Source organism: Diospyros lotus, chromosome 9 (assembly GCF_014633365.1).
Source record: "Diospyros lotus cultivar Yz01 chromosome 9, ASM1463336v1, whole genome shotgun sequence".
Classification (NCBI taxonomy): domain Eukaryota; kingdom Viridiplantae; phylum Streptophyta; class Magnoliopsida; order Ericales; family Ebenaceae; genus Diospyros; species Diospyros lotus.
The window spans coordinates 17,451,400-17,476,780 of NC_068346.1; the positions used below are offsets into that span (position 1 = coordinate 17,451,400).

The 25,381-nt window shown below is 38.7% G+C and overlaps 1 protein-coding gene across 1 annotated transcript; it reads left to right on the top strand.

Annotated features, from left to right (window-relative positions):
• On the top strand, positions 1-25,061 carry LOC127810335 (uncharacterized). The gene is made up of 8 exons (XM_052349754.1): positions 1-59; positions 5,242-5,378; positions 19,741-19,945; positions 20,943-21,012; positions 21,877-22,069; positions 22,948-23,021; positions 23,208-23,363; positions 24,149-25,061. Exons 3-8 carry the CDS (start codon positions 19,753-19,755, stop codon positions 24,270-24,272), a joined length of 810 nt encoding a protein of 269 aa, XP_052205714.1. The 5' UTR covers positions 1-59; positions 5,242-5,378; positions 19,741-19,752; the 3' UTR covers positions 24,273-25,061.
• Positions 25,062-25,381: the final 320 nt, after the last annotated feature.

Genomic DNA, 25,381 nt, shown 5'->3' on the forward strand with positions numbered 1-25,381 from the left:
TCTCGCGCTTCTATTTCTCTCGCTCTCTAGCAGATCCCTTTCCAGACACCTTCCGGCAGGTAAAATTCATTCTTTTGATTTCAACTCTCTTCGATCATTACTGAATCGTCGTGTAGGTTTTCTGTATCTGCAGTTGCAATCGTTTCTGGAAAAATCTCTGGTGTGCTTGCCTGTTTCAAACGATTTCTTGTTAGAACCTAACAAGGAACTGTTCGTGTATCTCTTTACGAGTGGGCGGGTATTGTTGTTGGAATGTGGTAAACATTGATGACCTGTCTACTATATTAGCAAAATATTTCATGGGGTCGAATCCTGATATTCCATCATCGAGAAACTAAATCTTACTCTTGTCATAATGGTTGGGAAGATAAGGAACTGTTTTCAGGCTCATACTGTAGTAGTCTTGACAAATATTCACTTAAATAAAGTCCTCGAGAATCTGGATCTCGTGGGAAAAATGATGGCATGGATGATAGAAATCAGTGAGTTAGATATTCAACACAAATCCTGACAGTAGATCTTTTTGGGAAATATGCAAGGTGTACAGCTCGGAGTTACTATTCTCAATAGTAGGCCACCCCCAAGCTAACAGCCAAGTTGAAATCACTAATAGAACCATCTTGTAAGGCCTTAAAACTCAATTTACCGTGAGAAAAACCCTTTGGATGGAAGAACTCCCACATGTGCTATGCGCCTACCATACTTCAGCACAAACAACATGAGAAACCTTTTTCTCGCTTGCCTTTGGCATCAAAACACTTATCCCAATATAAATTGGTCTACCCAGGCATAAAACAGTTAACTTCAATGCAGAGACCAACCAAATTGACCTGTGGACCAACCTTGATATTTTCAAAGAAAAGACAAGAAGCAACATTCATTCAACAGGCGAGGTACTATTAGAGAATAGACTGCTCCTACAAATGGAGGGTGCAAAGATGAGATGACATTGGAGGAGAATGGGTACTTTTGAAAGTTGGCTAATCAACATGACCCAAAGAACACAGGAAATTAGTTGCCAAGTGGGAAGGTGCACACTAGATGCACAGAGTCATATAACCTAGGATTATAGGCTTCGAAGCTTCGATGGAAACATCCTTCCTCACAACTGGACTTCAGACAATCTCAAGAAGTACTATCACTGACTGGTCAGATTCCTCTTTTACATTTCAATAATTTTTTTTCACGATTTAGTTACTTAGCTTCTTGTTAGACAAGATAGTCATTACAACATTCACTAAGGACCAATCTCTAGAGAATGTAATTCTTAAACACCGAGTACTTATTTCGAGCCCTTGCCCAATTCCTATTAAAAACACCTCAAGATTCTTAATAGTCGCAATAAAACAAGTGCTCTTCTTTATTCTCATAAGCAAAAGTGTAAACTTGAACATGGGTTGCTAGAACCCACCAAATACCTTACACAATTAAAAAAGCCTGGTCACTACCTTATCCACCAAGGGACTAACACACGGAGCTTGGCTAACAACCCCGGTCACTAAGATGTCAAGCACTAGATTCCTAGGGATTGAAGCCTTGATGCCCCAAATGGGGAATTGTGATTTTGGACAAATAAGAAAAAGCTTGAATTGACACTAGCATGACTTTGCAGTAAAAAGTCTTCCCCAAGGAAAAGAAAACTAGGGGTTTAGAGAAACATTCCCTAGACGAAGTTTGGCTATGCCCCATCCATCGGGGAGCCAACATTAAATCCCCCTTTTAGGGTCCGAAGTTCAGTTGTGAAACATTTAGACATCAACACTTCAAATAAGGATGTTCAAGACATCCTTGGTGGCTTAATGATTGGTTAGTTATTGAACCTACGCATGGGAAAATTTGAAGGGGATATCATATATTAAAACCTCATTCTAGTATTGATAAAACTTGATCTTAGAATTTGCCAAACCTGGTATTAGTATTGGCAAAACTTGATCTCTACACTAGTAAAACCCCACGCTTAGGGTGTCATGCCATCGCCTTTGATATTCTAGGTTCAAAATCCCTGATAGGGAAGGATGCTCAAAGACTAGAAATGCTAAAAAGGGGGATATCAATGCAACAAAAGATTGACTCCCAAAGAGTGTCAAACTAAAGCTTGTCTCAACATTTGAGCATAGTACCTCATGTGTCTTTGGTTTATATTATTTCCTGAGTGAAACTGAGTTTGCAAGGACCAAAATCTAAGGTTGAAGGGTCAACTCGGAGGCTCCATGAACTAAAGAAACTAGGAAGTAGGTTGTCCAAGAAATACTTGTGGTTGAGTATCATCAACATTGGCATTCAACTCTTTGGATGTACAACCTAACCCTACTATTTTGGTTACTTGGGAGAACTTGTTTACACTTGAAGATAATAAAAGATCAAAAGGAAACATCCAACTACACCAAACATAATGAAGAAAAGAATAAAAACATGTATGGATGTAAAGTTTGGTACAAGTTGGCTACAAAAAAATGTTAAGGTAAAGAGAAAAAAAAACATATTTTGGAACGAACTCGAGGGAGTCCATGTCGAGCTTTGGGTACTTGGTTTTTACAACCTTCCTCGTGTATTTGCCTTCACCACGAAGCACTCCCTTATGTTGTTTGGCACACGCAATAGAATGTCAATATTTGTCTTGAGCATTGATTTGGGTGGTAGAAGCATCACCCTAAGCTTGTTGAGCTCTATTTTTGACATCTTGAACCTAATCCCTGAGAACCTCGGCAAACTCTATGGCTTCACAATAGGCAATCTTAGTGGCCTTAAACTTACCCACCATCTTGGACAATCGAGTGTCCTTGTCTGTAACCTCACCCTTGAATTGGTCAAATTCAACTTGAAAATGATCGAGATCACGTTTGAGGGCGGCGTTGGCTTGGTTATTGCTGAATATTCCCTCTTAAACGATGCTTAGCTTCTTGATTGTTTGCAATCTGAGCTTCCTCTTGAGGCTGTGCCAAACACATATCGAAAATGACTAGTTTATGGGTAAAGTCTTTGACAATCTTAGTCCAACAACTAGATTCTTGTAAAGCTTTGCCTCACTTGGGCTTTTGCCTTAAAGACCTTGGTGGTTTTGAAGTTCACAAGACCCACCTTTATCTCCAATTTAATCTCCTAAAGAGCAACCTTGATATGGTAGGCGTCCATGTTTTGCCAAAAGGGAAGGAAGCAAATAGCTAGAGAGAGAGATCAAAACGGAAGGGAAAAATCTTACCAAAAGACAATTGATAAGATAGTCTTTCTCCTAAATCTCCTTGGGAGTCGTAGCCGAAGCTTGGGGAACCCCTTTGAAAGGAGTAACATGATCCTCTTTGACCACACTTAACGGCACAACCAAAACCAAGCTTTTATCTCTTGAATCGACTACCAAAGGCTTAACTTCATCCTTTTTCCTTGTAGCATGGCAGATCAACAGCTCCCGAGGTCTTAGATTTGACTCCCAAGGTGTTGATATCTCATTCGTAGTAGGATGATCTTTGGGAAATAGTGAAATGTTGAGGTGTCTGAACAAATGGGAAATTACCACTGAAGAAACCATGAGGGAGAAGACCTTCTCTATGTCAGTCTTGGGGGAAGGCTCCTCTACCCCAACAACTTCTTGGCCTTCTATAGCCCTGCAACACCTGCCTATGAAGCTTGAATCACTTTGGCTTTGAAAACTTTAACCTTTTCTTTCGTGGACTTTATCAGGGGGATTAGCAACTTGGGTCTTCACTCACACCACGACCCACCTCTTCGAAAAAGGCTCTAGGGCTTTAAAGGTATTCAAGTTAGCTTAGATGGACCTCTTCCCCTACCTTTAGATGGTAGCCATGATAGGCTCTAGGCTAGCAAACCTTGGGATATCTATTATCTTTGTGGCTAGGTTGGTGATGAAGAACATGTCTCATTGATCATCAATTGCAAAACAAGCGATAAGATAAGCAAGGAGAAGCCAAAAAAAAAAAAAAAAGGGAAAAGAAAGAGAGACATGGAAACTTACAATAAGATAATCAAGTCTAAAATGCACAAGGTTCGGGCTTGGAGTAGTTCATTGCGGAAGTTTCAACATGTAATCAATACATGAGCAACTTTAGCCTGAATGCCTTCCAACTTCGAATGTTCATGCTGACCTTTTGTCCATTGGTTTGAAATTGCCTAAACCCCAATCGTAGGGCTTGGGTTCAAGGGCCTCACGAACATGAACTTTCTTTTCTAGTCATCAAAGTCCTTTGAACCCCCCAAGTCCCATTAGGACGAAGATGTGATGACTCTCAAGGGGAAATCATTGCTAGAAAGGTGGAAGCCCAAAAGGCGATAATGATGGCAGAACCAGCATAGTCACATAACTATGCACGAGAAGTTAACAAAGCAAATGGGAGGCGTGTGCACCAACAAAGGAGGGTGTGTCCAAAATTTAATAAAAGTAGCCCAAAAATTAATGAACATGATTGGCATGATATTAACTTCCCAAGTCCAAAAATCCTGACATTTGGACTAAGTGGGGGAGTCTTGATGAGGTCGATGTTGGGTTTGTGTTTCTTAATGAGGCCCAAGGCGATGGTAATTTTTTGGGTGGGTTTTATCTTCATAGGTTTCGGCCTGGGATTGAAGAACCCAAGTCCATCATCACTTATTTGGCGGCCCATTTTAGAAGATGGGCCACAAGCCCTTAATCATATCTTTGGAGGAGAAATGGGCTTTAGTCCATTTGCTTAAGATATGATGGAACCCATTTTGTTGAAGCCCAAGCCCACCTTGCTTAGCCCTAAAGCCCTCATATCTTTCTCTCTTGGCTTTGTGCTTTTGACTCACCGTCTTTGTGATCGATCTACCTTTGTGGTGACCTACTTTGTGTGGCTTTGATCGATTGGGGAGAGAAGGCTTCGTTCTGTTTTGGCCGAGAGGTGTTGGGGGTTTTCTGGGCTTTCGGTTTGGGCTTTTTTGTGGCTTTGTGGTCCCTATTCGTTGGCGTTACCAAAGTGGTGAACGAACATACCAGATCTAAGCCTTGGAGCAGTCTTCGTGACTGCCATTGCCAAAAAGAGGTTTTCTCTTTACTTTGTGTATTGTTTCGGTTTCTGGTTCAATTATTATTGTGTACTAACCTTGTTTTGTTGGTGCTTCCGCCTCAACAATTGGTATCAGAGCCTTGCTTGGCTCTTGGGTAGTGCTTGTTTTGAACCAGATCTGAAAAGCCCAATCATTTTTCAGATCCGATTTCACGCTAAGTGGTTTCCATATCAAATTTGATCTTGGTTCAATTATTCTTTGCAGGTTGTGAGTTGGGTCGAAAGGACCCCAGATTCGGATTCAACAAGTCACGTGTCATCTTCTCGAGCAGTACGTGGCTGCTTACTTGCCTGCCAGTCGGCGGCGCATGGACTTGCAGGCGGCGGCACGTGGAGGCCGAGGTGCCCTTCTTCTGCTCCAGATCCGATCTTGCATCATTCACAGATCTTGCATTAGCCCCGAGATTTGTCTTGATAACCTGTGTGGTTTTTTATATTATTTTTCTAAACAAGATTGAGAAAATATAATTCTCTATTTCTTGATAATAATACAATGATTTCCCTTTTCTCTTTATAGAGGAAGAGAATAATACAAAAGGGAAATAACAAAAAAGGAAATAGGAATATACATAGAATATACATAGAATCTAAGATATACACAGAATATTCTATTTCTACACTCCCCCTCAAGCTGGCTTGAAGATATCTTCCATGGCCAGTTTGCTCACAAGTTTCTCAAACTGAGTTCTATGTACTCCTTTTGTAAGAATGTCAGCCACTTGGTCAACTGTTGGAATGTAGGGCATACAAATTACTCCATTATCAATTTTTTCCTTAATAAAGTGTTTATCCACCTCTACATGCTTTGTCCTGTCATGGAGAACTGGATTATGACCAATAGAGATTGCAACTTTATTATCACAATAAACTTTAGCTGGAAGGGAAGTGGAGACCCTCAAGTCTGATAGAAGCCTCTTTATCCAGATGACCTCACAAATACCATGAGCAACTGCACGAAATTCAGCTTCAGCACTGCTTTTGGCCACCACATTTTGTTTCTTACTCTTCCAAGTAACAAGATTGCCTCCCACAAAGGTGCAGTACCCTGATGTAGATCTTTGGTCAGTTATACTACCTGCCCAATCTGCATCTGTATAAGCCTCTACATGAAGATGTCCACGTTTTCTAAAAAGTAGACCTTTCCCAGGGGTTCCCTTTAGGTATCGCAGAATTCTGTAGGTAGCTTCAAAATGTTGTGAACCAGGTGAGTGCATAAATTGACTTACAACACTTACAGCAAATGCTATGTCTGGTCGAGTATGGGATAAATAGATAAGTCTACCCACAAGTCTTTGATATTTCTCTCTTTCTACCACATTCTTAGCCTCGGCAGGTTGAAGTTTTAAGTTGGGTTCAATGGGAGTTTCAGCAACCTTACACCCAAGCATTCCTGTTTCACTGAGTAAATCCAGAATATACTTGCGTTGGTTGACAAAGATCCCCTCCTTAGATCTTGCAAATTCCATCCCAAGAAAGTACTTTAAAGGACCCAAGTCCTTTATCTCGAACTCATGAGCTAATCTCCTCTTAAGCTCTTCAATTTCTCCCTTGTCATCACCAGTCATTATTATATCATCCACATAGACAATTAAGATTGCTTTCTTACCGTCGTTGGCGTGCTTGAAGAATAGTGTGTGGTCTGCTTGGCTCTGAATGTAACCATAACTTTTCACCGCCTTTCCAAATCTTTCAAACCACGCTCTCGGAGACTGTTTTAGACCATACAATGATTTTTTTAAACGACATACCTTGTTTGTCCCGAGGCTCTTTTCAAACCTTGGTGGAAGATCCATAAACACTTATTCTTCTAAATCACCATTTAGGAAGACATTCTTTACATCAAATTGGTGGAGTGGCCAATCAAGATTCACTGCAAGGGAGAGGAGAACTCGAATAGAGTTTATTTTAGCTACTGGAGCAAATGTTTCTTGATAGTCGATGCCGTATGTTTGGGTGAAACCCTTAGCAACCAGCCTTGCTTTGTATCTTTCAATGCTCCCATCTGCCTTACATTTTATAGTAAATACCCACTTACAACCTACTGTGGCTTTGCCTTCTGGTTTGTTCACAATCTCCCAAGTTCCATTCTTTCTAAGAGCACTCATTTCCTCTTGGACTGCTAACTTCCAATCTGGATCACAAAGGGCATCCTGAATTGTTCTTGGGACATGCAGGTTAGAAATATTTGAAAGAAAGGCTTTATGATGATTGGACAATTTTTGGTATGACAGGTATTTAACAATTGGGTGTTTGGTACAAGATCTCACTCCTTTCCTAGTAGCAATAGGGACATCAAGATCAGACAAATCAAATGTAGAATAATCTGTAGGAGTGAGTTTAGAGTTATCATGAGAAGAAGAAGAACTATCGGAAACCCCATCACTCGAAGACGTCGATTGTTCAATTGTTAGAGGAATATTTGGACTGATAGTATTTTTCAAGGTTTGTCTTCTAGTATAAAATTGAAGCTCCGGTTTTGGAATATTTTGATCCATTTATGGTAATTCTCCCCCTGGTTCCAATCCCATCATGTTAGGCACTTGTGAACCAGACACACCTTGTTCCACAATATTTGGAACATTTATATCCTTGAGTTGTTTATTAGAGTGGAGGGGAGCACCAATCATGGTAGGACGAGGATCCTCAACATTAGAATTCAAAAAATTATCTTCTTTCTCAATATGCTCCCCCTGAAGATGATTTTTGGGAAAGTAGGGTTGAGTTTCGAGGAAAGACACATCCATACGAATATAAGTTTTTTTGGTAACAGGATTAAAATATTTGTACCCTTTTTTATTTGGTGCATAGCCCAGAAAGACACATTTTTCAGCTGTGGGATCCAATTTAGAACGAAAAATGTGAGGAACATAAACAAAGCAAGTGCATCCAAAAACTTTTAAGGGTAACTCAGAATATATACGACAGAGAGGGAAGAGTTGTTTTAAAGAGTGTAAGAGGGTTTGAAACTGTAGAACACGAGTGGGCATACGATTAATGAGATAGGAAGCGGTTAAAATTGCATCACCCCAGAGGTATTTAGGGACATTCATAGAAAACATGATGGCCCTGGCAACCTCGAGTAGATGTCGATTTTTTCGTTCAGCAATACCATTTTGTTGGGGAGTTTCACGACAAGTGGATTGATGTAAAATTCTTTTTTCTTTTAAAAAAACCCCCAAAGAGTCATTAAAATATTCAGTGCCATTATCAGATCGAAGAATACAGATTTTTGTGTTAAATTGAGCTTCAATCAAATGGAAAAAATCTTTGAAAGTTCTAGGCACATCTGATTTTTTTGCAAGTAAGTAAACCCAACAAAGTCGAGTATGATCATCAATAAAAGTAACAAATCACTTTTTGCCAGACAAAGTGGAGACTTTAGAAGGACCCCAAACATCACTATGTATTAAATAGAATGGTTTTGAAGGACAATAAGGTTTTGAAAGAAATTTAACACGATGATCTTTGGATAAATGACAACTCTCGCATTGAAACATAGAAGGATCCACTCCTTTAAACAACGTAGGAAATAAATATTTCAAGTAAGGAAAACTGGGATGACCTAGCCTAAGATGCCATTGCATTATTTGATTAGAAACAGAAGTAGAACTAATACCACTCAGCCTGTGAGCTTTTTTATTATGCAAGACATCCCCATCGAAATAATAGAGCCCGTTTATTTCTTTAGCACTGCCAATCGTCTTCCCCGAGTTCTGGGCCTGAAAAATGTAATAGGAATAAAAAAAGATAACACGACAGTTAGAATCTTTGGAGAGTTTACTAACAGAAAGAAGATTGCAAGTAAGTTTAGGAACATGGAGTACTGATTGAAGATCAATATTCTCAGAAAGTTTAATGAGTCCTTTACCTGCAATAGGTGAAAGACTACCATCGGCTATTTTTATTTTTTCACTACCAGAACAGGGAACATACGAGTTGAAGAGATGAGATAAACCAGTCATATGATCAGATGCTCCTGAATCAATGATCCATGGAACAGATTGAAAAGAGCTAGATAGGGCAAAAGAGTTTCTACCTGAATAGGCCAAAGAACAATTGGGTGTACCAGGGGACAAATTAGGCTTTAGTAGTCGCAGAAGTTGATCAAGTTGCTCTTTGTTGAATGGTCCTATATCAGCTTCATGTGCAGTAGGTTGGGATCGCTTTGATCTAGACTTCCAATTGGCTGGCTTGCCATGAAGCACTCAACAGGTCTCCCGAGTATGGCGTGGTTTATTGCAATGATCACACCAAACACGAGGTTTTTCTTCTGCCTTTCGTTGACGCGCAATATGCCGTCCACCAGCATTAGCATCAGCAGTCACAAGTGCCATATTTTCAGATAACCCACTTTCTCCACTCTTTTTCTTGCCCAACATAACCAGTCTTCGGCTTTCTTCACGCCGAACTTCAGAGAAGGCTTCACTAAGAGATGGAAGTGGATTTCTACCAACGATCCTCCCTCGGATTTCATCATACTCAACATTGAGTCCAGCAAGAAACTTAAATACTCGATTAGCATCGACCATTTTCTGATAATACTTGCAATCTTCTGTGTTTTTCCACTCATATGTATTGAAGAGATCTAAGTCCTGCCAAATGCGCTTTAAAGAATTAAAATATAGGGTGACAGTATCACTACCTTGTCGAATCTCACCAAGTTTCAAGTTGAGCTCGTAGATTTGGGATTGATTCCCCAAATCGGAATACATGGCAGTGACTTCATCCCATAGTTCTTTTGCTGTAGAGAAGCACATATAGTTCGAACTTATCTCTTCCTCCATGGAGTTAACAAGCCACGTCATCACCATCGAATTCTCGGCATCCCAAATGTCATATAGCGGGTCTTTGCTGTCTGGGGTTAATGTGGCGCCAGTCAAATAGCCAATCTTTCCCCGACCTCGAATGTACATACAAACAGATTGCGACCAACGTAGGAAATTAGTACCATTGAGACGAATGGTCGTAATCTGTACCGGATGTGAGTCGGAGGAGTTTCGAGAAACTCGAAACTGAGCTTGAGAAGACTGAGATTGTTGGGTCGGAGTGACTGAGGATGCAGAGTCATTCATGATGGTTGAAGAAACGGATTAGGGCAGCAGAAGCAAGGACCCACTACCAGTTGGATCTGGATCTGGATCGGATCTGGATCTGGATCAGTACAAATATGGAGACCCTAGTAAAGACCCATGGATCTGGATCCTTGAATCTGGGTACCCAGTTGCCCAAATCGCAGCACAAATCGCACGAACGACCAGTACGAACAGCAGCACAAATCGCACGAACTAAGCACGAACGAGGCAGCAAGAGCGAAGAATAGGAGCGGCTCTGATGCGCGATGCAGAGCCGACCTTCTCGACAGCAACAAGTGCGGACGTCCGATGGAGAAGCAGCACGAACGACGGATAGGAGCGGCTCTGGAGTGCAACGCGATCCTTCGCAACTGAGAATAGCAACAGGCGCGACTGATGAAAGCCGACCTTTGCGAGAGGCTAGGAGATCGCGACCGTTCCAGAGGTGGGAACCAGAGGCGGCGGCTGAAGATGCAGCAGCAGCGGTCGGGATGGCTGAATCTCAGAGGGGGCGACTGCTGGAGGGTGGTCAGTGAAGAACGGCGGGACTTCTAGGGTATGGCAGAGGAATAGAGGAAATTAGGGTTTCACAGTTGAACGGCTGTGATTTAATCCTAATTCCTGCTCTGATACCATCTAAACAAGATTGAGAAAATATAATTCTCTATTTCTTGATAATAATACAATGATTTCCCTTTTCTCTTTATAGAGGAAGAGAATAATACAAAAGGGAAATAACAAAAAAGGAAATAGGAATATACATAGAATCTAAGATATATACAGAATATTCTATTTCTACAATTTTATGTGATTTATTTGTGATTATTTAATTGCTTGGTGCCTTTAATTATTGCTAAGTAAATTTGTGATATCTGTGAAACCTGCATTTACTTGTGGCTGTTTTGTTGCTTAGTGCTTCATTATTCTGCCGAGTAAATCTGTTAGGTATCGGAATCTGTTTCTGATCTTCATCTAGTATCAACTTGGTATTTTGTTTGATATATTTGTGATTTACCTTGCCATTATTAACTGCTAAGTGCTTTTAATTTTCTGCAAGTAAATTTGTGTTAGTTGATTGTTGTTTGAAGACCTGCCCTAGTTGAAGTTATTCTTTGTGATTAGGTTGCCTAAATCTTTGGGTTGAAACTTAGTGTTTCTTAGTCCCTTTTATAGGTTGCATTTTTTTATTGTGTTGTGCATATTCTTTGTGAACATGACTACATATTTTGAATTGAATGTTTTCAATGGAAAGGGGGATTTCTCTATATGGCAACAAAAAATGAAAGAAATTTTAGTACAACAAAAAGTCTCTAAGGTTATAGGTGGAAAATATCCTGAAGGTACTAAAGAGGAACAAAAACTTGAAGCTGATGAACTTGCCTATACTTTTATAATCTTGCATCTCTCTAATTTAGTGTTAAGAGAAGTAGGAAAACTTGACACAACTAAAGAATTTTGGAAAAAATTGGAGGAATTATATGTTAAGAAATCCACCCCTAATAAGCTTTATTTGCTTGAAAGTTTCTTTAGTTTTAAGATTGATCCCTCTAGGGACCTAGATGACAACTTAGATGTCTTTAACAAGTTGGTTCAAAATATCATAAATTGTGGTGAAACAGTGTCGGAAGAATACAAGTCAATTATTTTGTTAAATGTCATTCCTGATACTTATAAAGAAGTTAAAAATGTCATTAAGTATGTTAGGGATACGTTAACACCTGAAATCGTCATAGATTCTCTTAGGAGTAAGGAAATGAAATTAAGTAGAGTGAAAAAATATGGTGAGGTCCACATGATAAGGGGTAGGCCTAAATTTAAGAATCAAGAGAAAGGTAGCAAGAAAGGCAAAGGTAGGTCAAAATCCAAAACCCAAGGGAAGGGTAAGAAGTGTTACGGTTGTGGGAAAGTCGGACACTTCATTAAGGATTGTTATGCCGAGAAGGGTAAACAAAAAGAAAAGGAGAAAGATCATGAAGAGACAAATGTGGTTACCTCTTATGATCCAAGTGAGGTATATTAAAGGAATGATGTGGTAGATCCTAACCTAAGGGGTAGGATGAGTGAGAGATCCTAGCCTAAGTGGGAGGATGAGTCAATGGATAAGGATTGTGTGTTCGTCATTCCATTTTAGAGAAGGGTCAAGTATCCTTATTTCCACCATCTCGAGCAAGGTGGAGAGTCAATCCTAACCTAAGTGGGAGGATTAGTGAGATCCAAACCTAAGTGGGATGGAGAGAGAGCTAGCTCATGTTTATGCATTCATTGGATGTTTATGCATTTGTTGCAAAATTATGCATTTGTTGCATGTTTATGCATTCGTTACATGATTATGCATTTGTTGCAAGATTAAGCATTTGTTGCATGTTTATGCATTCGTTGCAAGATTATGCATTTGCTGCAAGATTATGCATTTGTTGCATGTGCTTGTTTCTTGTTGCTTGTGTGTGCTGGCCTCATTAGGAATCAAGGTGGAGATTGTTGGGTTTGTGTTTCCTAATGAGGCCCAAGGCGATGACGATTTTTTGGGTGAGTTTTATCTTCATAGGTTTCAGCTCGGGATTGAAGAACCCAAGTTTGTCACCACTTATTTGGCAGCCTATTTTAGAAGATGGGCCACAAGCCCTTAATCATATCTTTAGAGGAGAAATGAGTTTTAGCCCATTTGCTCAAGATATGAAGGAGCCCATTTTGTTGAAGCCCAAGCCCACCTTGCTTAATAACCCTAAAGCCCTCATATATAAGGCCATTGTGTGGCCCTCTCTTGGTGTTTCCCTCTCATGGCCGAAACCCTAGTTTCTTTGGTGTTCCCTTCCTTGGCCGATTGCTTCTCTCTCACCTTCCATGTTTGATCGATTGTGATTGGGACTTCTTGCCTTTTGTGGATTGATCTATCCATCCATTCTCGCGACCGCCTTTTCTTGTGTGCGAAAGACAATACCTTCAATGCTGATCTCAACCTCTATATATTTCTCACTTAATGGCATGTTAAATGATGGGGCTTTTTAGATCTGGTTCGAAACAAGCATTACCCAAGAGCCAAGCAAGGCTCTCAACCATACTTAATGGCATGTTTAACTTCTTTATAAGTATCAAGAATGGCATTTAACAAAATAATTGCCTTGTATTCCTCCGACACTGTTTTACCACAATTTATGATATCTTGAATCAACTTATTAAAGACATCTAAGTTGTCATCTAGGTCCCTAGAGGAGTCAATCTTAAAACTAAAGAAACTTTTAAGCAAATAAAACTTATTAGGGGTGGATTTCGTAACATATAATTTCCTCCAATTTTTCCCAAAATTCTTTAGTTTTGTCAAGTTTTCCTATTTTCCTTAACACTGAATCAGAGAGATGCAAGATTATAGAAGTATAGGCAAGTTCATCAGCTTCAAGTTTTTGTTCCTCTTTAGTACCTTCAGGATATTTTCCATCTATAGCCTTAGAGACTTTTTGTTGTACTAAATTTTCCTTCATTTTCTGTTGCCATATAGAGAAATCCTCCTTTCCATTGAAAACATTCAATTCAAAATGTGTAGTCATGTTCACAAAGAATATGCACAATACAATAAAAAAATGCAACCTATAAAAGGGATTAAGAAACACTAAGTTTCAAACCAAAGATCTAGGCAGCCTATTCACAAAGAATAACTTCAACTAGGGCAGGTTTTCAAGCAACAATCAACTAACTCAAATTTACTTGCAGAAAATTAAAAGCACTTAGCAGTTAATAATGGCAGGGCAAATCACAAAGATATCAAACAAAATACCAAGCTGATACTGGATAAAGATCAGAAATAGATTTTGATACCTAATAGATTTACTCGATAGAATAATGAAGCACTAAGCAACAAAACAGCCGCAAATAAATACAGGTTTCACACATATCATAGATTTACTTAGCAATAATTAAAGGCACCAAGCAATTAAATAATCACAAGTAAAACACAGAAAATAATATGTAAAACCACACAGGTTACCAGGACAGATCTCAGGGCTAAGATTTGTGAATGATGCAAGATTGGATTTGGAGCAGAAGAAGGGCATCCCGGCCTCCATGTGCCACCGCCTACAAGTCCACGCGCAGCCAACCGGAAGGCCAGTAAGCAACCACGTGCTGCTCGAGAAGATGACCCGCGACTTGTTGGATTTGGATCTGAGGTCCTTTCGACCCAACTCACAACCTGCAAAGAGTAATCGAACCAAGATCAGATCTGATATGGAAACCACTTATCATGAAATCAGATTTGAAAAATGATGGGGCTTTTCAGATCTGGTTCAAAACAAATCACTACCCAGGAGCCAAGCAAGGTTCTGATACCAATTGTTGGGGCAGAAACACCTACAAAACAAGGTTAGTGCACAATAATAATTGAACTAGAAACTGAAACAATACACAAAGTAAAGAGAAAATCTCCCTTTAGCAATGGCAGTCACGAAGATTGCTCCAAGGCTCAAATCTGGTATGTCCGTTCACCACTTTGGTAGCGCCAACGAATAGAGACCACAAAGAAGGCCCCAAACTGAAAGCCCAAAAAACCCCCAACACCTCTCAGTCGAATAGAACGAAGCACTCTCTCCCCCAATCGATCAAAGCCGCACAAAGTAGGTCACCACAAAGGTAGATCGATCACAAAGACGGTGGGTCAAAAACACAAAGCCAAGAGAGAAAACTTACCCGTAAAAGAGACCTAAGTGCCAAATATGTAGAGGTTGAGATCGGCATCGAACGATCACTTTTCGCACACAAGGAAAGGCGGCCGCTAGAATGGATGGATAGATCAACCCACAAAAGGCAAGAAGTCCCAATCACAATCGGCTGAACATGGAAGGTGAGAGAGAAGTAATCGACCAAGGAAGGGAACACAAGAGAAACTAGGGTTTTGGCCATGAGAGGGAAACACCAAGAGAGGGTCACGCAATGGCCTTATATATGAGGGCTTTAGGGCTAAGCAAGGTGGGCTTGGGCTTTAACAAAATGGGCTCCTTCATATCTTGAAAGCCCATTTGTCCTCCAAAGATATGATTAAGGGCTTGTGACCCATCTTCTAAAATGGGCTGCCAAATAAGTGGTGACTGAAGCTTATGAAGATAAAACTCACCTGAAAAAGCGTCATTGCCTTGGGGCCTCATTAGGAAACACAATCCCCACCTTGATTCCTAATGAGGCTAGCACACACAGGTAACAAGAAACAAGCACATGTAACAAATGCATAAACATGTAACGAATGCATAAACATGCAACGAATGCATAATCTTGCATTGAATGCATAATCTTGCAATGAATCCATAAACACGCAACAAATGCTTAATCTTGCAACAAATGCATAAACATGCAATAAATGCGTAATCTTGCAACGAATGCTTAAACATGTAATAAATGCAATGAATGCATGTTTATGAGCTAGCTCTCTCTCCATCCCACTTAGGTTTGGATCTCACTAATCCTCGCACTTAGGTTAGGATTGACTCTCCACCTTGCTTGAGGTGGTGGAAATAAGGATACTTGACCCTTCTCTAAAATGGAATGACGGACACACAATCCTTATCCATTGACTCATCCTCCCACTTAGGCTAAGAATATTTCTAATCCTCCCACTTAGGCTAGGATATCTCACTCATCATACCACTTAGACTAGGATCTCACTCATCCTACCACTTAGGTTAGGATTTACTTCATCCTACCATTTAGGTTTGGATTTCTCTCATCCTACCGCTTAGGTTAGGATCTACCACATCATTCATTTAATATACCTCACTTGGATCATAAGAGGTAACCACATTTGTCTCTTCATGATCTTTCTCCTTTTCTTTTTGTTTTCCCTTTTCAGCATAACAATATTTAATGAAATGTTTGGTTTTCCCACAATCGTAACACTTTTTACCCTTCTATTGGGTTTTGGATTTTGACCTACCTTTGCCTTTCTTGCTATCTTCCTCTTGATTTTTAAATTTAGGGCTACCCCTTATCATGTGGACCTCACCATGTTTTCTCTCACTCCTTAATTTCATTTTCTTACTCCTAAGAGAATCTATGACAATTTCAGGTGTTAACATGTCCCTACCATACTTAATGACATTTTTAACTTCTTTATAAGTATTAGGAATGACATTTAACAAAAGAATTGCCTTGTATTCCTCCGACATTGTTTCACCACAATTTATGATATCTTGAACCAACTTGTTAAAGACATCTAATTTGTCATCTAGGTCCCTAGAGGGGTCAATCTTAAAACTAAAGAAACTTTCAAGCAAATAAAACTTATTAGGGGTGGACTTTTTAACATATAATTTCTCTAATTTTTTCCAAAGTTCTTTAGTTGTGTCAAGTTTTCCTACTTCCCTTAACACTGAATCAAAGAGATGCACGATTATAGAAGTATAGGCAAGTTCATAAGCTTCAAGTTTTTGTTCCTCTTTAGTACCTTCAGGATATTTTCCATCTATAGCCTTAGAGACTTTTTATTGTACTAAAATTTCTTTCATTTTCTGTTGCCATATAGAGAAATCCCCCTTTCTATTGAAAACATTCAATTCAAAATGTGTAGGCATATTCACAAAGAATATGCACAATACAATAAAAAAATGCAACCTATAAAAGGGATTAAGAAACACTAAGTTTCAACCCAAAGATCTGGGCAGCCTATTCACAAAGAATAACTTCAACTAGGGCAGGTTTTCAAGCAACAATCAACTAACTCAAATTTACTTGCAGAAAATTAAAAGCACTTAGTAGTTAATAATGGCAAGGTAAATCACAAAGATATCAAACAAAATACCAAGCTGATATTGGATAGAGATTAGAAATAGATTCTGATACCTATTAGATTTACTCGGCAGAATAATGAAAGCACTAAGCAACAAAACAGCCACAAGTAAATGCAGATATCATAGATTTACTTAGCAATAATTAAAGGCACCAAGCAATTAAATAATCACAAGTAAAACGTAGAAAATAATATGTAAAACCACACAGGTTACTAGGACAAATCTCAGGGCTGAGATCTGTGAATGATGCAGGATTGGATTTGGAGTAAAAGAAGGGCACCCCGGCCTCCACGTGCCGCTGCCTGCAAGTCCACGCACCGTCGACCGGCAGGCGAGTGAGCAGCCACGTGCTGCTCGAGAAGATGACCCGCGACTTGCTGGATCTGGGGTCATTTCGACCCAACTCACAACCTGCAAAGAGTAATCGGACCAAGATCAGATTTGATATGGAAATCACTTACCGTGAAATCGGATTTGAAAAATGATGGGGCTTTTCAGATCTGGTTCGAAACAAGCACTACCCAGGAGCCAAGTAAGGCTCTGATACCAATTGTTGGGGCGGAAGCACCTACAAAACAAGGTTAGTGCACAATAATAATTGAACCAAAAACTAAAACAATACACAAAGTAAAGAGAAAACCTCCATTTGGCAATGGCAGTCACGAAGACTGCTCCAAGGCTCAGATCTGGTATATACGTTCACCACTTTAGTAATGCCAACGAATAGAGACCACAAAGAAGGCCCCAAACCGAAAGCCCAAAAAACCCCCAACTCCTCTTGGCCGAAACAGAACGAAGCCCTCTCTCCCCAATCCATCAAAGCCACACAAAGTAGGTCATCACAAAGGTAGATTAGTCACAAAGACGGTGGGTCAAAAGTACAAAGCCAAGAGAGAGAGCTTACCTGTAAAAGAGACTTAAGTGCCGAACATGTAGAGGTTGAGATTTGCATCGAAGGATCGCCTTTCGCACACAAGGAAAGGCGGCCGCGAGAATGGATGGATAGATCAACCCACAAAAGGCAAGAAGTCCCAATCATAATTGGCCGAACATGGAAGGTGAGAGAGAAGCAATCGGCCAAGGAAGGGAACACCAGAGAAACTAGGGTTTTGGCTATGAGAGGGAAACACCAAGAGAGGGCCACACAATGGCCTTATATATGAGGGCTTTAGGGCTAAGTAAGGTGGGCTTGGGCTTCAACAAAATGGGCTTCTTCATATCTTTAGCAAATGGGCTTTCTCCTCCAAAGATATGATTATGGGCTTGTGGTCTATCTTCTAAAATGGGTTGCCAAATAAGTGGTGATGGACTTGGGTTTTTCAATCCCGGGCCGAAGCCTATGAAGATAAAACTCACCCGAAAAATCGTCATTGTCTTGGGCCTCATTAGGAAACACAAACCTAACAGTCGAGAAAATAAAGAAATCCATGTAAGATAGTATCGGGTAACCAAATGCCATGTTGAAGGTCAAACACCCCAGTCAACTTGTAGTTTGACTTATGACTCCTAGTTATCATGAAGGACCTAGATTCTAAGTGAATTGCACTCCTGATTAAATATCATGAACTAATTTGGTATTGGCAATTGGGACGGGCGCTTCCATTAGAGGCACAAGTACGATCTCTTCTTGCAGTTCTAGTGTAATCTGTTTGTTTCTACTATTTTATTTCCCTTGCTGAGGACTGAACTTGTCACTACATTGAGCAGTAATAAAAAGTTTATTTCTGATGGTTCTAGTTATAAACACCATTTTGGTTCCCCGCCTCCCCCCTCCACTTTTATGAGTGCTTCATTTTATTTGTGTTTGTATGTATTTGGAATCTAGAGAAAATAGCAAGAAACAAACAATTAGAAAAGGTTGTTGAAGCCAAATAACATGAATGATTTTGGGAGGTGATTTTTGTGCCTATTTGGTTGTGTTTTGGTTTTTGCTTTCTTTGTTACAAGAAGTCACGTGTTTGAATTCTAAAGGCAATATTTTTGCAAAGTAGATCTCAGGTTGCCTACAAAAAGTACCCTTGGAAAATGAAAAGTCTAGCACATTGAATATGCCATTTTTATGATAAGAATTTGTGAAACTAATGAAAATTTATTTAGGTCACATCTAGATAGAAAAATTTCAAGTGATACTATATTAGATTTATAATTATAAATTCTTATATTTTAAATTTTGTCATTTAAAATTATTCTACTTTTTGTGTTCAAATACTTTTTACATACTACACAAAAACAATGGAATCATTTTGGAACTGACACATAATAACCCTATCCAAACACATTTTTATAGAATTATAATATTATTGTATAAAAAATTTATAATCACATCCAATCTAACCCAAGCCAAACAAATTTGATCGAATTAATGAGGTTAGATTGGTTAGATTTTGTTATGTAATTCGGTTGATTTTGGACTAATACAAAATCAGAACCTGAGCAACTCAATAGGACTGTTTCAAACTGAAGTGTGGTTGCTCGCCTTTGCCTCTTTGAAACCCTAACAACCAACAATCCTGCCCAATTCTCTAGAGTCAACCTGTTTCTTCATCCCCATCTCAATCTTCATAAAACTGTGGCGTTACGAGGGATGTAGAGCAAAAATGAAAGAAAAAGAGAGGGTATTGGGCTAAATTGTTGAGGTTGTTGTAAACAATAGCTGGTTGAGGTGATTTTTTATGGTTTGTTTGAGTTGGATAAGGCTAAAAGCAACAGAAATATATCGAAATGGTTGAAAACACTTTTTTAATATTTGGGATTCAAGTGATTGGGGTCGCTCTGCTTTTATTTGGAAACACTATGAATTATTTACCCTTTTCCGTTTATTACTGTTGCTAATGCTATTACTTTTACATTTTTTTGAGTAGGCAGAATCCAATAGTTATGGCTCAAGGTGCGGTGGGTTTGCAATTTTATCCAAATTCGTGTTCTTTAATGATTCGAAAATTGGTTCAATGGAGACACAACAGCTTCCTCACCCCTTTCTGCACTCTATCTCTCTTTGCCAAATCAACTGAACAAAGCCAAGTTGCTACTACTTCAGCCTCCAAAGTTGCCCATCACTTGCCTTTTTCTGGTTGGTCCTGCTTTGCCCTTCCTTCTGTCTCTTCACAGTGCATGTAGTAGTAAATTTATGGATAATTAAATGAACTTACTTAAAATTTGTCTTGATATTCATTTTCCATTATCTGAATGGGTACCACAACTGGTGATTGATAAAGAAGTGGCAAGAACACTTGGTTGACTTGGATTCAAATTATGGAAACTACCAATTTATTCCATTCGGGCAACACCCACCATCTGTTTGGGTTGAAGTCTTACCTAGTGCATGTAGATGGGGGTGGTTTGCATGGAATAGTTAGGCTGAAGGTTCAAACACCCCATATTACAATATATATATATATATATATATATATTTTTCATTAAATTTACTGGAATCTTATAAAAACGTATTTGAATCATTTTAAACCTAACATAGATTTTCTTAAGGTCTTGATTTTCATGGAGGAAAATTTTCAAGAAAATTTTTACAAAAAGTAGTAAACACGTTTTTCAAGGCTAGAGAAAAGTGTTGGTAAGGTTGCAAGCTCAATATATATATGTATCTATATATATATTTGAGGGTTTTAGATATAAAAAGTCAACTATGAGGGGATAGTATAGAATTGTTTCAAGTGCAAAAGGTCATAAAGAAAAATGTGGTCTTAGAGGCTTAAGAAAAATCTGTGGAAAAAATTTCTAAATATAGCATATAAGTCTCAAATGTTATTTTAGAATTACTAACAACGTTTCATAGTGAGAAAGAATGAGGATCTACACATTAGGTGTGTCTTTGTTAAGTCAAACAGTCCAAATACATTTTTGTAAGGTGACAATAATATGATGGAAATTGAATTTTATGGCAAACCTTAGGTAGGTTCTTGTGATTATCTATAAATTTAATTGCAATATATGCAGAATATATGCTGACCCCACATAGTGGGATAGAGATTGGATATGTTGTTGTTGTGTATGCAGAATAATTAGAATGTCTACAATTTTTTCTGTTTATGAGTGAGATTTTACCCATGTAGGTTTAGTGCTGGATGATATTTTTGTTGGGTATCTTTTTGGCAAGAAAAAGACCACTGAAGTTGCTCATTTGTAGGTATCCTTTCTTCACGGTCATACTACTGGCCTCTATCCTATATTGTTCTTTTCCTGGCTAACGGAAATTCAATATACTTTTTTATTTCACAGATTTCAAATTGTGCCCCTCTGATTTGCTTACTTGGTGTCTTCAATCTATCCCCTCTAAAATAAAAAAATCAATTAAATGCTTTCTTTGCGAGTTTGAAGCTTTGAACTTTGTGTTGATAATTGTATTATTTGTTTCTTGACGGGAAGAAAGAAATACCATCTATATACATGTACACATACATGCAGAAATAGAAAGAAATCTGAAAGTGAAGCTTTGCTTTGAATATCTGGCAGTCACAATATTCCCTTTACTTTGCACTATGTTGCTGCTTAATTTGATAAAAAGCTCTATAGTGTTTTATGGAAGTGTGTTTCAGGGAAATTCTCTCCCGGTCTATCACGAGCAATAGTAAATATAGTGGCAAATTGAAGAAGCAAATCAAACAAAATTGGAGGTTTCCTGGCATGTGACTAGGGGAGTTAAGTTTTTAAGATGGTTCAACTCTAATAAGAATTAGAAATATTTTAAGGTCTATTTTTGTTAGAATTGAGTTGATTGAATGGTAAAAAAAGTTCTTGCCTGCTCAAGTAGCCCCTCTTTGCATATGCACAAACAAGCACACGTTTCTGCTAGTGCAATTGGTGTTTTCCTGCTTTATTCCTTCCTTATGGACTTTCATCTTAACAAAGAAGTTTGCCAGTCCTTGACGCTTGATGTTGTATCAGTTTTGACACTTACCAATCTCCTTAATTGGGCAAATAATGATAGATGTGCTACATTCAGAAATTGGTGATGATGTTTCCTTTTGATATATTTTCCTGTGGTAGGGTATGGAGGCAGGTCATCCAAAAAGGTGACACACTTGTTGATGCCACTTGTGGCAATGGTTATGATACCTTAGCAATGGCCAAGATGATTGTTGATAGCTCATATAATGGTCATGTATGTTCCATGGATGTTCAGAAAGTTGCACTGGAAAATACTTCAGCTTTGCTAAATGAATGTCTTACCCCAGAAGAGGTGCCACTTCTATTTATTTTGTTGCAGCTAGTCTGTTGGAGGCAGCAACATCATTGAACTTTTGATTACCTATTCCCTCCTATTCTTTTCTTTATATTCAGTTGTTATAACATATCCTTTGATTCTTAATTGCTTTCTAATGATTGTGATCTAGTCAATAGTTGTAAAAGCATGACTAGGAGCTGAAGTTTCTTAGAAACCGTTATTGTAACATACATGGGATCAATGATCACACTTTGGTACTTGTTTATTTTTTATTTATTTTTATTTTTTTGGGTTATGCTTTAGGCCTTGGATAAAGATGGTTGGAGATTTATAATTCTTGTAACTGGCCTCACATAGTGGAGTAAAGCTTGCGATTGTTATCATTGTTGTTTAGCCATGCTCTAGAAATCAGAAACCTTATCATTGTTGTTTAGCCATGCTCTAGAAATCAGAAACCTTAAATCCCGCTAGATGAGTTTCATTATGATTGGAAAATGCTTGATTGGACATAATTGGTTCATCAAAATTTTTTTAGATATTGCTTTGTGGTAAAATATTAGGCTGCCTTTGGACACAAGTATGAACAAGAGGATCCATTTAATATAAGTAACACCAAAGATAAGAGTTCCTGTGTAGTCTAAACCTCCAAGCACAACTTGTTGGGTGGACAAATTTTCTCTTCTACGTTGTCACATATACATAAATTGGTCAAGGATTTTTTATCTAACTGCAATTGATATCTAGTTTTTAACTCACCAAGTTAAAACTATTTGATGGTCCCATACTGAACTTTTGCAAAATAGAAAAAAGATACTACTGTTCTTGTATCAACAATATAAAGTTCATATTGAATTTCTGTCGCCGTTGATTTTTCCGCTTTCCAATCCATGCAGAAAAGACTTGTTGAGCTCTTTGACATTTGCCATAGTAAAATGGAGGAAGTTGTTCCAAAGGGTGTCCCAGTGAGGTACATAAAGTGAATGAAGTTTCTTGGTGGTAGTGTTACATTTAGCTGTTTGTCGACAAATGTGCATTCTCAAGTACAGTCATTAGTGTTGTCTTTTGAAGGGGTCTATAGGAGCAGCAATGTAGATCCTTTTTATTACTTTCAGTTTCCTTCAAATTTGTTGTTGCCGGTGGTTTTTTTTTTCAGGCTAGTTGCATTCAACTTGGGCTACCTTCCTGGCAGTGACAAAGCAATAATAACAAGGCCAGAAACAACATTACAGGCTTTGGAAGCTGCCAAGAGATTGCTAGCACCTGGGGGCCTCATCAGCATAGTAGTTTACATAGGCCATCCTGGGGGAAGGTAATAATACGTTTACCCTGTTGCATAGTTTGGAAACCGGTTGCCTGCAGTATCAAATATCACATGGTTGGTGAAAATGATTGAAGTTCCAAACAAGTTCTAAAATTGGCAATTGTGAATTGCCCTGGTTGCTCTTGTCGTTACAGTTGGAATCTCATGTTTATCTCATTCCACAATGCTATCCTCTCCTCTTTATGTCTGTTTTTTTAGATAACCTGTCAATATCCAAACTAGATGAGATTAGGCTTTTAGGAAACCAGATTTAAATATCTATATCCAGGTGGGAATATGAAAACTCAATGAGGTTGTTGCCTGTAAATCAATCCCCCAGCATATGTGGTTGTGTAATTGGGTTATTGTGGTTGTGTATTTATAGTGTCCCATGATTCTATGATCAGTGTCATTTGATTATAGCAACCAATTTCTTGGAGTTGTGAGGATCGTGAGGTTTTACAGTTTTGTCCATACAAAAAAATTGTTTCTAATATCATCCATTCAAAATTTGTGTTTTCTTCTTCAAAAACTACTCAATCATTGATTGAGTGAATTTTTCTCATTATTGTGAAAGACTTAGGTTTCTTGTGACCAAGCTACGTTAAAATTTCCGTGTCCTCTTTCTCGACTTATATCCATAATGTGTGTGATTCGATCCCAACAGTCTTGTTATTTAGACTACTTTCATTGATGCTATTAGATGCTTATGTTTTTGCAATAGGCCTTGAAGTCCATTACTTAATTAGATATGGGTGATGCTGCAGAGCTTAACTTTTGCCTATGTTATATAGGGAGGAATTTGAGGCAATAGAAGGTTTTGCTGCTGCATTGCCAGCTGAGAGTTGGATCTGCAGCAAGCTTCGAATGCTCAACCGACCAGTGGCTCCAATTCTTGTTCTTTTGTTCAAGAGATGAAATATTATTATTTTTTTCTTTTTTCTTTTTTGTTTTGGTAGCATGGTGTCCAAACCTATGGCCCAATTAATCTTCACGGGTCCATTTAATCGTCTCGTCCTCATGCACCAAGACTTCATTCAAGCAGATGTTGAGCATTACCTCAAGAAAAAGAAACTCATAGTTCCCATAATTCAAAACTAAGTCGACCGTGTTTGAAAGTTGCTAAGTCCTGTTTAAGAAAGGAGATGATCTTCAGCAAAACCAGTTGGTATGTTACGTGTGTTTTTTTTTTTTTAATAGATAAATCCCCCCCTCCCGCTGGGCGGCTCTTGCCACGAAGAGGCATGGGAAGAGGGAAGGAGTGTTGATCGGTTGATGTGGTACATTAGCATGTTGTTTCTGTAGGTTATTCAGATGGTGACAACTCATGGATCGCTTGCTTGAACTAGAGAATATTGATCCACGCTTAATAACCCTTTATAGAGTTCAAGCAAGCAAATGGTCATATGAGGGGATGTTGGAATTTGTTTGTACCATCTAGTTCTTTGGCGCAGGTATGAGATGCTTCTGTGAGAGTGCATGAGCATGATTGTCGCGTCTCTTGTTTGGTAATATATTAGTAATAATTGTGTTGCAATGCGTCATTATAGAAGTGGATTGCTCTATTCACTTCTTAATTTGATTGACATGTTTGTAGTTCTTAATTAAGAGGTAACCTGGCGAACAAGGCCCTTTCCTCCTGTAATGTACATGCTTTTAGTGATAAAGTGCAACTCGAATCCTTTATAACATTTAGTTGCAATATTTTTAGTTTATTAATCGGTTAGCTATCGCAGGCAATTTTAGTTATTGTAGAAATTTCTTTATTACTATTTATTTCAACCTTTGAAGCGTAAAGTGCTGCCTCTTGTTGAAGATTATGGGGGCAGCGAAGTGGAATATTATATTTTGATCCAGATGTGGAGTCTTAAGACTGGCTTTGCTAAATGACTAATTATGGAGTTAGATTTGTGGATAGAAATACATTGATCATCTCTGGATGTGGATGTGGACATGAATGCATGCAGAATGCTATTTGGCCGGCTGTACAAATAGTTTTTGTGTTCCAGAATGCAATTATGGAACAA